General features: G+C 35.2%; 2 protein-coding genes across 2 annotated transcripts; one reads left to right on the forward strand and one right to left on the reverse strand.

The window, feature by feature from the left end:
• Positions 1 to 3,479: 3,479 nt before the first annotated feature.
• LOC104886471 (protein FAR-RED IMPAIRED RESPONSE 1-like) lies at positions 3,480 to 5,104 on the reverse strand. Its single transcript, XM_048642335.2, has 2 exons — positions 4,324 to 5,104; positions 3,480 to 3,994 (listed from the first exon to the last, which is right to left on the reverse strand). The coding sequence occupies exons 1-2, from the start codon at positions 5,102 to 5,104 to the stop codon at positions 3,480 to 3,482; spliced, it is 1,296 nt and encodes a 431-aa protein (XP_048498292.2).
• Positions 5,105 to 10,883: 5,779 nt separating this feature from the next.
• Positions 10,884 to 11,837, forward strand: LOC104890684 (hypothetical protein). The gene has a single exon (XM_010676261.4). The coding sequence runs from the start codon at positions 11,065 to 11,067 to the stop codon at positions 11,638 to 11,640; it is 576 nt and encodes a 191-aa protein (XP_010674563.2). The 5' UTR covers positions 10,884 to 11,064; the 3' UTR covers positions 11,641 to 11,837.
• Positions 11,838 to 12,822: the final 985 nt, after the last annotated feature.

The following is a 12,822-nucleotide window of genomic DNA, read 5'->3' on the forward strand; positions in this document are numbered from 1 at the left end:
ATTTTGGGGAAGTTGATGCAACACCGTGGAAACTGAGGAAGATTATTAGGAATCCTCGGCGGGAAAATATTGATTGCACTTTATACAGTCCCTTGAAGATGAAAGAAGATCCATCGGCTCCGGCGAGAATTGGCCACATACCTAACATAACTGATCTAATAAGGGTACCAGATGCTTTCAAGGTTTTCCTGGATTGGAGTTTATGCAAGCTAGATGAGGAAGGCAGTAAAAACATTGTGCCAGAGTTTGCAAGGTACATTTTGGACCCAAAATTCACCATTCCTGATTCAGGTTTAATATACTTGATGAGAACTGATGTAGTTCAAGTTTTAATAGAAGTTACGTACATGACCTTCATGTGATGCACATCATGGCACCAATGTCACACATAAGGATGACCATGTTTTCTAGTATGCGTGTTAGGAGGGGAGATGAGTGGCACTACAGTATGGTACGACTAAGGGGGGATCAGTGAGTTAAACCCTTTACCCCACACACCCCAATTTTAATATGGAGTGTTAGGGGTTGTGCTAGGCCATCTTTCGTTTCCCATTTCTGGACGATCTTCGTGTCCATCAACCGGTGGTTATCGTTCTATAGAAACGAGGGTTACAGAGCAAGAGTTTGCGGAGGTTCATGCACTAATCGGCACGACCATGAAGTATGAGTGCGTCAACGGAGTTGGCATTTCTGGGGGAATGGTTGTTATGTGGTGTGAAAACGACGTCGATGTGGATGTCATAAGGGCTGAAAGTGGGCCCAATGCTATATTCGTGGTTGAAGTCATGGTAAGTTATTCAATTTCTATCTTGTTAAACGTAACTGCCTGTTATTATGAATCTGAGAAATTAATTTTATGTTAACTTAATTTTATGTCATCTCCTAAATTGTAGTCTAAACGGAACACATATGGAAGGAAGAGGTTGTTTGCAGGAAGAAGATGAACTGGAAAGGTGTAGGAATGAAGAAGATGAACACATAAGTAACTGAATATTTTGTGATCTTAATTATGACAAATCATCAGCTAATTTTGTACTAATAATTAACACCCTTATTATTATTATTATGTTTAGTACTTAATTACTGTTGTTATGTTTATAACTGTAGTAGTTTATAACTTTTGTTATGTTTATAACTTTAGTAGTTAATTAGTTCAGTAGTTAATATTTTGTAATCTTAACTTATTATTATTATTATTAATTTAGTTTTTTTTATTTTATTATTATTATTATTATTATTTTTTTTTTTATTATTATTATTATTAGTGGTATTGTTAGTTTATTATTTGAGTTAATGGTAAAGCTGAAATGGTAAAGCAAATGCAATTACTTCACCAACACCAACCGACAGCTGGGCTGCAGTGGGTTTGCGTGTTGCAGACTTAGCTGGGCCTGGGTTTGCGTGTTGCAGTGGGTTGGTTGTCAACAGCTGGGTTAACAGCTGCGTGCCTAGCTAGTGCTAGTCCAGTACAAAATTTTATCCCCTATAAATTGCATTGCCACTTTCCATGTTTTTATAAACCCATAATGGATCCAACGGCCCAATCCATACCAAACATCAAAACTCCAACTTCTTCATCCACAAACGCACCATCAACCCATCTAATGGAACCAACTAAGTTAGCCACCCATAGAAGGTTACAACAAAAGATAGGACTAGGATGCAAAGGAATCGACACCATGTTACAAGGCGGCTTTCCTACCCAAATCATCACCGAGCTATGTGGGGAAAGCAGTTCTGGTAAGACACAACTTTGCTTACAATTAGCATTGACAGCCCAGCTCCCACCACAATGTGGTGGCCTCTTCGGAGCATCCATTTACATACACTCGAACTCGAAGTTCCCTATAACGCGTCTTACACAACTTTGTGGATACGTGAAAGGTAAGAACGGAATTAATGCTGAATATGTTGACCTTTGTCACATAACAATCAAGCGAGTGGACGACCCCTATAAACTACTAAAAACACTTAAAGAAATTACAATTTTATGTCAACAAGCAGAACATTCTTCCTCGGAACGTTCGCCTTATTGTCATCGACTCAATTGCTTCAATATTCCAATGTGCATTCGAAAACAATAAACTAGATATGACGACAAGATCGAAAATCCTATTCAAAGTATCTGCTACGCTACGCGAAATTGCATACAGTTTCAATATCGTTATCGTCTGCACTAACGAGGTCCGGCAATCTATAGGAAACAACTCCCAGCACAACACCAACAACTTAACTCTTATTTCATCTGACACTCAAGTTGAACCTGCTCTTGGAATTTCTTGGTCGAACTGCATCAACAACCGTTTCTTCTTACAAATTTCCAATTTGAATGGTCATAAAACACGATCAATGCGAATAGTACTTTCATCTTACCTACCAGATAACAATGTTGCATTTCAAATTTCACCAACTGGTGTAGAAGATGTCATTTAGTTTATTACATTATCATTGTATTGCAATGCATCTATCTACACCATTCTAAGTCGTTAATGTAAAAGTTGGCGTTTACAGTTTATTACATTTTCATTGTATTACAATGCATCTTCTCTTCAATCCGTAGTCATGATTTCTAACTTCATTCAGATACCTGTGTAACAAAAATTACATAAATATTTGATTTCCATTAGTAACATGAAATATTACTATAAAAGATGAATAATCAAAATTATTGTTGTAGATGTGCGTTACCTTACCTTCAGTACGAGAATTGGATGGCCACAACTCCAACTGTAGATGTGCCTCCTACATCAATGAAATCATCACATTAATCACATTAACATCTTACTTCAACTAATAATGTATTATTCCAAATGGACAATACCTCCTCTCCAACCTCCTTTCTTTTAACTCCTTTCCCTCGTGGATTCTTCGATGCTTCTTTCTTCTTCGTTGCTTCTTTCTTCTTCGTTGCTTCATCCTTCTTCGCATTCTTCTCGATACACGAAAGCAGTCTAGCTGCCCTCTTAGTTTTTTTCCTTGGGGGTCTTTCACAGATACTACATCTAAATCATCAACATCAACACAACTAACATGCCGTACGTCTACACGACTCCCTTCCCCTTCCATTTCACATCCTACCACTTCACTTGGGGTTTTTTCGTCCAACCTGTTTGAACTAACAACCCCTACCGAATTTGGCACCAACTGCCTATTACCAACCGATTTCGGGGTGCAATTCTTCGTACTAATACCACAAAGTTTCATAGCGTGCCGCTCATCAAGACGTATGTTTAGTAGTTGGAGGGTCTCTAAAACTGTGTGAGTATCACCATAGTTGGCAGCCTTCAAGCAGATTGGGTCAAATACTACCATCATCCTATCATAGTTCTGCACTTCTTCTGTCTTTGAGGGGTCATGATATGCTACCTTTACCATTGTGTGCTTTCGAAATACATCTTTCCGCCAACGCCTCAATATGTACTTCTCAGGAATCTCCTTAATTTTCAACTTAAGATACAAGGATATAATGTGCCTACACATTATTCCCCAGACTCAAACATCTTGCAATCACAAGTTGCCTCCGTACTCTCCATGTCTATACGAACAACATACTCACATGTCCTCTCCAAAGGCACCTCTTTCCTCGTCTCCTTGCACATCACCCACACCCTATCCTCGAACAAGTGCTCTACAACATCATCTCCAATTTCTTTTTTCCCACTCCATTGAAGGTAAAGCACCTTCAGACATTCATTTTGTATCTCTTTAAATTTAGCATCAGTGTACACCTTTTGAAATACATGTTCAGTCTTGAAGGTAGTAACAGTAAGACGGAGGTACCTCGCGCTATTTGCATCTGCTTCCTTCTCCGCATTTGCTCTAGCTTCCATAGCGTTACAGTACTGCTCTGCAAACTCACACAACTTTGTCGTTTTGTGAACATAACCATCAAAAAAACTGTTAATACTCTCGGACCTTTGAGTTGTTTTCATACCCGCCCAAAATAGATGTTTCATGTAAGCGGGGACCCACATGTGCCTTTCACGAAACAACCCTGTAAATATTCATACTATTCTTAGTTACTATTTGATAAATAATGCGATCATTTTGAACAACATGGTTTTGCATCATCACAATTTCTGAGAATATCCATAAGGTTCATGCATTATAACAGTTCATTTTGGTTACTCTTTCTTTGCATAACAGTTCATCTCCATACTTCTCTATAACAGTTCTTCTATAACAGTTCTTCTTTTCTGTGCAGATTGATAACCAATGCATAAAACCATCAATTGCATAAAACCATCAATTGCATAAAACCATAATTGCATATAACCATCAATTGCATAAAACCTAATAGCATAAAACCTAATAATCACATACCTTCAAGCCATTCATCATCACCTACACCATACTTCTCTATGGCAACCACCCATGTTCTGTCAAACACATCAGGGCTTGTACTTTCATAGATGGACTGTGTCAACGCTTCCTTCAAGTCCTTGTAATTTGCATACGAACCTAGCTTCTTCCCAAATTTCATCATTATATGCCATATACACCATCGGTGCACAGATTGAGGCATAGCATTGTGGAGTGCCTTTCTCATCGCCGCGTCTTGGTCAGTCAATATACCAATGGGTGCTCTACCACCCATGCATAACACCCAAGTGCTAAATACCCATTCATATGTCTCTGCATCCTCGTGCGAAACTAACGCACATCCAAGCAATATGGTCTGTCCATGGTGGTTCACTCCGACAAAGTTTGCGAACGGTAGTTCATAGTCATTAGTCAAATATGTCGCATCAAAAGCAACCACATCACAGAATTCCTCGTAGGCCACTCGAGACCTAGCATCCACCCATAACACATCCTTCAAGTACCCTTCTTCGTCTAATCGATGACTGTGAAAGAACTTTTGGTTGTCCTCCGCCATCTTGTTAAAATAATTCATCATTGCATTAGCATCACCAGGCCCAAGCTTCAATTTCCTCTCCTTCGCAATTATATTCCTAAGATCCCTTTCTGTTATAGCCATATTGTCCAACCCATTCCTATCACGCGCTAAACTACTATGAATCTGTGAAATCCTCACACCAACAGCATGATCATTGAACAACCGTCTCCTTACAGCACATGTAACCTCCTCCTTCCGAAACATGCTTATGAACTTTGACTTGCTTGGCGTTGGATTATGGTTCACATGATCCAAAAGACTTTCTTCAATTGCCACTCACCTCCTTCATTGCAACAAGCATACATCATAACAGGGCAATTGCATTTCTTCGACTTCCTAGTTGCCACTTGAATACCCTTACGTCCAACAGCTACCCTACCCTTCAAAGCTCGTTTCACGTCCGGTTTACCAGAACATTCGCATTTCCATGTATAATTCCTCCAACCCTTTTCAATTTTATTACCTTCACCTTTCTTATGAGAACCAGCTGCCCTAACAACAGCAAACCCTTCCTGCTTCCCATATTTCCTTAAATATTCATCAGCAAACTCCCATGTCCCAAATATCATACCTACTGCAGGTGGTTCAACCACATTGTTCGACCCAGCTGCACTACTACAACTTAAAGGATCAGGTGTCTCCACTGCCTCAACACCCACTGCTACAACCCTCCCATCATCAATGCTACACAAATTCAAGTAGTCCTGCATATTACTACAATTAATTATTTCGTTACCTTATTTATTGCTTACCCTAATATTTATTGCAATAACTACAAATATTTGCCATTTCCCTACAATTTATTGCAATCAAACAAATGCAATTACGACAGTAAAACAAATAAATTTTATGACAAAATCAATGCATTTATTTACAATAAATATCAAACCCAATTCTTTACAATAAATATCAAACCCAATTCTTTACAATAAATATCAAACCCTATTATTTACAATAAATATCAAACCCACATGTATAATTTTATAAGTACCTGATGATTCATTTCGACATCCTCATTCAGCTGCACAATGTTATCTACATCCATCGCCCAAAAATTTTTTACTTGCTTCTTCGATTCATAAATCTCAATTTTCCAATTTTCAACTAAGTACAATTCGAGATACAGAGTCTTAAGAGAAAAAATTGTACAGTGTTGATGAAAGAGAAGTTGATGAAAGAGAAAAAAATATTTTCGTGCAGTGTTGATGAAAGAGAAGTTGATGAAAGAGAAAATAATATTTTGTACACTGTTGACAATTGTACTTTTTTCAACACTTTTGACAATTGTACTCTCCGTTAACTATCCGTTTGCCAAGCTTTCCTACTCCATTCCCTGGGGACCCACTTCACTACTTTTCAAAATTTTAATATTATTTAATCCTTGCTAGATGTTTATAAACATCTAGCAATTAGATGTTTATCATTTCTCGTTCTTAATATGTCTTACTTTTTTCTTGAAAAACCAGTTATACAACTTTTACTTAAATAGGAGTTACGATCACTTTTAAGAGTTTTAAAACCACAAGTTGCAAGTTTTGATAATTCAGCATCAAATATTTTATTTTGCTTCGTGTTGTGAGTTTGTGGCTTTTTTAGGAGTTCACTCATGGTACACCCATGGATATTTTTGTAATAAATTAGAATTTCAGGTTTTTATTTGACACCAAATTTGTTCATATGGGCATTTTGCTCATTTACTCATTTGCTCATTTTGTAATAAAAGTGTTTGCTCATTTTCTTAAATGAGTAGAAATGTTTGCTCATTTGTTCATTTTGCTCATTTGCTCGTTCACTCATTTTGCTCATTCGGAGAAAATAGTCTTGGGTGTACTATGAGCATGGTACACCCAGGTGTACTATTTTTTTTGGTGTTTGCACCCGGTTCACCCTTCGGGCTACATCCGGATCGAGGCCAAGTTCGGGGTGGTTAGGTTCCATTCCTCTCCCAAAAATATTCTCCTTTTTTTAGTTTAACTTTTTATCCAAAAATCAAGCGAGCTTTGCCTTAAAGGTGTGTTTATTCTTCATATTTAACATTATTTGTTCCATTAAATTCACCAATTTTTTTTAATTTGAGACTCATTAACGTTTTACACTTATATTTCAATACTCTAGTCCAAACTTACTTCATATTATTTTTAACATTACTTTAATGAATCTATTATCTTTTGGACAAGTTTTAATTTTCAAGACTCAGGTCTGTTCTTCCCAGCTTATTTTCAATTCAGTTCAATTTAGTTCAGTTCAGTTTAATTCAATTCAGTTCAATTCAGTTCAGCTCTGGACAATACTTTTACTCTCACATATCACTATTCATTTTAGTTCATTTCAGCTCAACTGTTTTATGCCGAAGAGAACAAGCCCTCATCCGTTTTACAAACTATATTAAAACAAGTCTAATAGGAGTCTTGAGAGAGTGTGGAGTAAAGACTCAACCCCAAGACCAGGGATAAATACAGCCTAATAATATCATGCTCTTTCTTTTCCACGAAAGACCAGGGTTAGGGTAAGAAGTGGATTTCAGTATGAGCTATAATATGGTTTCTTATATAACTTTTTCTGAAGTCAACTTTTTAACACTTATTTTTATAATTTCCTAGTAAATTTTCGTTCAACTTATACCTGATCTGATTGTGAGATCATCTGATACAATAATTTGCTATTTATTTTTTGATTTGTTACAATAGACATATTATATAAATGAAGGATGTTGATCACCCATTTTTCCTGTATAATATATCACGTCGATAAATGTTCATATACATGAAATTAGGGTTTATGAAATATTCTGACATATACGCACACACTCATATATATATATATATATATATATATATATATATATATATATATATATATATATATATATATATATATATATATATATAAAGTGAGTTCATATGAGAATGCATACTTATATATATATATATATAAACATTGTAAAAGAGAGTTAAATTGTCGCGTGGTTATAACATTAGATATAGCAAAATGATTAATGATACAAGTTTTTATGTGAAAATATTATATTCAGATGCTCATCCTTTTATTTTAAACATTTGTTCATTCATATTGGCAAATGGTTATCATGTATTTACCATCTCTATATCCATGTTTTTTTAATGTTAATCCTTTTCTTTTTTACATTTGTACATCCATGGTGGTAAATATTCATCCTACATTGAACTTTGTACATTCATGTATATGTTCATCCTTATAACATATGCACATCCATACTGGTCTTTGCTCATCCTTTATCAAACATCATTACATCTAATTGATAAATCTTCATCCTTTTGTTTCTTTTTTTTCACTTCATCCATAACGTAATATATATGCCAAATTGCCAATATATTCGACTTTGTAAACCCGTAGATAGCCTTACTATTTAAAGAAACGATTTACTTTAAGATCTTATCTATCAAGTTAATGTTGAAACGTTCAACAAGTTTTTACTAAGATCACCATGATTGAATTTTTAATTTAAATAGCTATCCACCTATTATAGATGGGTTTAACGTGTTTTTACTGACCTCTAACTCTCTAAAGTATATCAAGTTAAGTCATTCATCTCGTGTAAAAAAAAAAAAAAAAGTGATTCATCCGTATTGATGCCTGATATTGTGCATGGAGATGAGAAAGCCTCAAGTAACTTCTCCTTAACGAGAAATGATAAACATCTAATTGCTAGATGTTTATAAACATCTAGCAGGGGTAAACTTGTCAATATACATGAAAAAAAGTTATCAGTCAAACAAAAAAGTAATCTCGAAAATTGGGCACTGTCAGAAAATTTCGATGCTAATATGATGTTCATGCTACTACAACTTGTGTTCGTGTAACTATAACTAGTGTTTATGCAACTAAAAATAGTGTTTATGTATAAACAGATAGTGTTCGTATTTTTTTAATTGGACACTGTCAGAAGATTCCGATGCTAATATACAGTGTTCATGCTACTAGAACTAGTGTTCGTGTAACTATAACTAGTGTTTATGCAACTCACACTGGTGTTTGTGTATAAACAGATAGTGTTCGTATTTTTTTTTTTACATATCTAAATAAGAGATAGAGAAGAGTAAAATAAAAATATGATGAAATTATATCAAGATGGATGTCTATTTGTAGAGAATAAAAATATATAAATATTGGTATATTTTTTATTTTTTTCTAAAATATATTTTTTGAGATATACAAGTTTAAAAAATTGGAAAAAGTAATTTGTTTGGATAAACAATATAGTGACATGTGTACCACTCACATATTGCCACATTAATGTTAGATGTTTGGCAAACATCTAGCAATTAGATGTTTATCATTTCTGCTCCTTAACAGGATGATCAAATAAGGGATTATATACGTGACTTGTCAGAAATGTTACAGCAACACGACATCATATTAATATGATGTTACCTACCAATCAAAATTTTCACCAACTTGCAAGAAACTCCACATTGTAATAGGTCTTTTCAAATCCATCCCACACTAAATTCAGGAAGAAACTTGCTCCAACAACCTAAGAAGGAGAATCCTAGACCTATGCCTTATGATTTATCTATCACATATAGACAATTTTCAAAATATTGTTTTTTTACTAAGCATCAATATACTAAGTTACTAACCTCTGTTATTAAATAAGTAGTGCAATACTTTGACTTTCATGTTTGCCAACGCATAACTTTGACCATTAATATATGTATTTGTAAAAGTTATAGAAAGTTACTATTATGAAAATGTTCATTGAAACAAATCCAACAACATTTTATGTGTTCAATTTTGTTTTTATATATTAGTAAAAAAAAAAAAAGTACGGTCAAAGTGAGGTATGTGAATAGTGCAAAAGTCACGTGTTGCACTAAAAAAGAAACAAAGGAAGTATCACTAATGAGTAATCTAAAAGTCGAGTAGATTGGTGTTATCTCGAGTGACTCTGATTGTTGTCCAAAATATTTTCATCAAAAACCCTACCTAGTTAACTTGGACCCTCGTATTATTAAATAATATAAGATCGAGAATTATAACAACACCAATATTACATGATGCTAAATGTTCAATAGTGACATACCTCCTCCGTTTTTTTTACTTGCAACACTTTCCTAAACGGGAAATAATTATTTACTTGCAATACTTTCTACTTTTGCTTTTCTTTTCTCTCTATCTCTCTCCAATCACATGGGACCCTCTCTTTTTTTTCCTCTCTACCTCTCTCCTACCCCAAATTTTGCATTAGAATTAATGAAAAAAAAGTGTTGCAAGTAAAAAAAAGACGGAGAAATTATTTATAAGTTTATCGACTACTTTTGGAACTAAATCGAGATTAGGCACGAGCTAATCCATGAGAGGCATTTTAGACATAACCCTACCCTTGAATTGACCTTAACACAACCCCTTCCAATTTCCATCTCTAATTGATTGAATCAATCCTCTAAAGTTGTCACACCTATGAGTATGTCTTATTATGTACTCCATCTGTCCCAAAATATAGTTTCCATTTCCCTTTTTTCACGGTAATTTATGCAAGTTGGGATAGTAAAGATTTTTTGTTTATTTAAATAGAAGTTGTACGGGAAAAGATGATTTTAGGAGAGAGAATGGAGATAATAATTGGTGAAAGAGCATTAGTTGTAACATTTTGGTTGAATAAACTAAGGAAAAAACAAAATTCAAGAAGCAAATAAATGATGGGACACGGTTTTTCTAGACAAATTACGGAAAAATGTAGAACTAAATATGGAAATGGGAACTATATTTTGGGACAACCAAAATGAAAATGGGAACTATATTTTGGGACGGAGGGAGTAATAGATAAGGACTTATGACTTGTGACTTATGACTTATGAGTTGGTTAAACAAACTTCACCGACATATCAATACTTAACAAAGAAGGCCAAAACTTTCACAAAAAAGAGGTTGAATCCATCCTTACTCCTTTACATACACACAAGAGAAGTGTGAGGTAATCTATAGAGAAAGACATTAAATGATCTCACTTATTTCAATGGACCAACTACTCAAAAAACCAACTGGCATACCTAGTAAATATCCTCCAAATCCAAGGCCTAATTCATAATTCCTCACCTATATAAACAACCCTTTTTCCTTCTCCCACCATTTCATACTTCCTTATTCAACTTCTTCATCATCCAAAACAAAAAAAAAAAAAAATCATGTCTTTGATAACAGATGACATAAGATCAAAGGCAACAGAGCTATACCATGGAAATGATATATGTTTGGCCCAATCAAAGAGGCTTCTAAGAGAAGTGGGCCTGCCCAATGGGCTTCTTCCTCTACAAGATGTAGTAGAATGTGGGTATGTAGAGGAAACAGGTTTTGTATGGCTTATACAAAAGAAAGAGATAAAACACAAGTATGAGAAAATTGGCAAACTTGTAAGCTATGCATCTGAGATTACTGCTTATGTTGAGCCTTGTAAGATTAAGAAACTTACTGGTGTTAAGGCTAAGGAACTTTTTCTTTGGGTAACCATTTCTGAGATCACTATTGATAGTCTTCAGAGCGAAAAGATCAACTTCAAGAACCCCACAGGTATCTCGAAGGTGTTCCCGACAACCGCTTTCGTTGTCGAGGAAGCAGAGTTGGCTGTCAAGGAGGAGAGGAAGGACAAGAAGAAAGAGGTCGAGGTTGCAACTAAGGTTGATCATGCTGTTGCTGCTGCTGCTGCTAAGCCTGCTAATGGAGTAGAGGCTGTAGGAGTTGCAAATGTGGTTAAGGAGGTGTAGTTATAATAATAATACTAGTAAGAAAACAAGTCTTTTGCATAAGAATTGAAGTTATACTACTACTAAGATATAGGTAATGTACTAATATGCAGTAATGTATTGAAGGAGCTGTTGCTCACTCTTTCTCTTGTCAACTTAATTCTATGTTTGCTATGGACTTTACCACTTAAGTGATGATAAGATTTGTTGTTAAACTATACTCTTTTTGTAATGCAAAAATCTATGTCACATTAAGGTCAAGACAGACATACTTAAATGGTGTGATTGATGAAGATGATCAAATATATAACAGAGAGCTTAGTGTTACCTAATCAACAGTAAGCCAAACGGGTACAAAAGTGTTAACTTCTTTTTTGTTGAACAACCAAGGTATCCACTGCCGATAGCAGTGACTAATCCTCTCGCCTCGGGTGCTCCACTTAAGGGTAAAGGGCTGGCCAAGAATCTCTTTCCATTCCCAAAGGTTGAGGATCGAATTCCCGAACAATTGGTTAAGGGACAAAGTGAGCAACTACTATACCAAAACCATTTGGTTACAAAAGTGTTATTTGCTACTCAATTTTGTTAAAACAAACCAAAAGTGAACCATTGTATCAATGTGCACTTACAAATCAACATATTTCAAATTGTACTTTACAGAATAATTAGCAAATTAGGTAACATTCAGAAAGATACACAAGTTTGTGGATATAATAAGTGGAAATCAAATCAAATAAGAGGATGAAAACAAATGAAGAATGATGTCAAAAAGGAGGAGGATGAACAAGTGGTAAACGGAAGATTAATTGCCAACAGACAACTACCACAAGAAAACGAAAGCAGAATTTCTCTATGTTTGGAAAAACTCACTTTATTGATTAAATGCAAGAGTAGATCCAAGATTAAAACACTTCGCATACGAAATGATAGTCTAGAGGTGATCATGGGCAGGGCTGGGTGACGCCTGAAAAAAATTGTCCATTGATCGAGCCAAAAAATTCTACCCAGAACCCGCCCAAAAAGCGGGCCGAACCACGCGAGGCCAAAATGATCAGCTATATGATAGCCCATTTACATCTAGTAGTGTGTATTCAGAAATGCAATTTTAAGAAGAAAGGCGGAAGGGAGAACAATTCATTGGTGAACATATAAAAGATATTCATTTTGGTATATATTCATTCTTATCTTATGTTCACCTTTTCT

The sequence above is a fragment of the Beta vulgaris genome, chromosome 4 (genome assembly GCF_026745355.1).
Source record: "Beta vulgaris subsp. vulgaris cultivar EL10 chromosome 4, EL10.2, whole genome shotgun sequence".
NCBI lineage: Eukaryota > Viridiplantae > Streptophyta > Magnoliopsida > Caryophyllales > Amaranthaceae > Beta > Beta vulgaris.